This window comes from Monoraphidium neglectum, assembly GCF_000611645.1.
Source record: "Monoraphidium neglectum strain SAG 48.87 unplaced genomic scaffold scaffold05118, whole genome shotgun sequence".
Lineage (NCBI taxonomy): Eukaryota > Viridiplantae > Chlorophyta > Chlorophyceae > Sphaeropleales > Selenastraceae > Monoraphidium > Monoraphidium neglectum.
Window position 1 is genome coordinate 3,402 of NW_014008512.1, and position 611 is coordinate 4,012.

General features: G+C 68.6%; 1 protein-coding gene across 1 annotated transcript; it reads right to left on the reverse strand.

Moving 5' to 3' along the window:
• Positions 1-236: 236 nt before the first annotated feature.
• MNEG_15197 (hypothetical protein) lies at positions 237-416 on the reverse strand (the record flags this gene model as incomplete). The annotated part of the gene is made up of 1 exon (XM_014036333.1): positions 237-416. A coding segment is annotated over one exon (180 nt), but the record flags the coding sequence as incomplete, so codon positions are not given.
• Positions 417-611: the final 195 nt, after the last annotated feature.

Sequence of the window (611 nt, forward strand, 5' to 3'; positions counted from 1 at the left end):
GCGCGTGTGTCGCGGCGGCGGGCGGCGCGACGCTGCCGGAGCGGCTGTGGAGGGTGCTGCCCGCCCGGCTGCCGCCGGGGGTGCCCAGCGGCAGGCGGCTGCTGAGCCAGAAGCACTCGATCTGCGGATGGCGATGGTAGCTCGATCAGCGATGCATCAGTGCGAGCTCACACCAACACTTGCGTGTGTGCTGGGGCGAATGGATACCTCAAGCCGTGCAGCAGAGAGCCCGAGCTCTAAGCCGCCAGCGCGGCAGCCAGGCAAAACACCGCCGCACCCTGCGGCCGAGACCCCCTGCGGAGCATCGAATCTGTTGCAACGGCCACGCAGCCCACCTCCGGCCGCCCGCCGCCCTCCGCCTTGAGGCTCACCATCCTCGTTTCCCCCACGCCCTCCCAGCTCACACTGGCCCCCTCCTGCATGCACCCCGTGCCGCTCTCCTGTCCGTCTTGGATCAGTCACGTCACCATTCCAGCCACCAAGACCCGCTTGCACCCACTCTCGCGCCCCCAAAACCTGGCTCACCTCTTCTGAAAGCAGCAGCTCCGAACCCATATCAAGGTCCAGCACGCTCAGCGCGCCGCCCCGCCTCAGAAGCACCACCTGCCGCG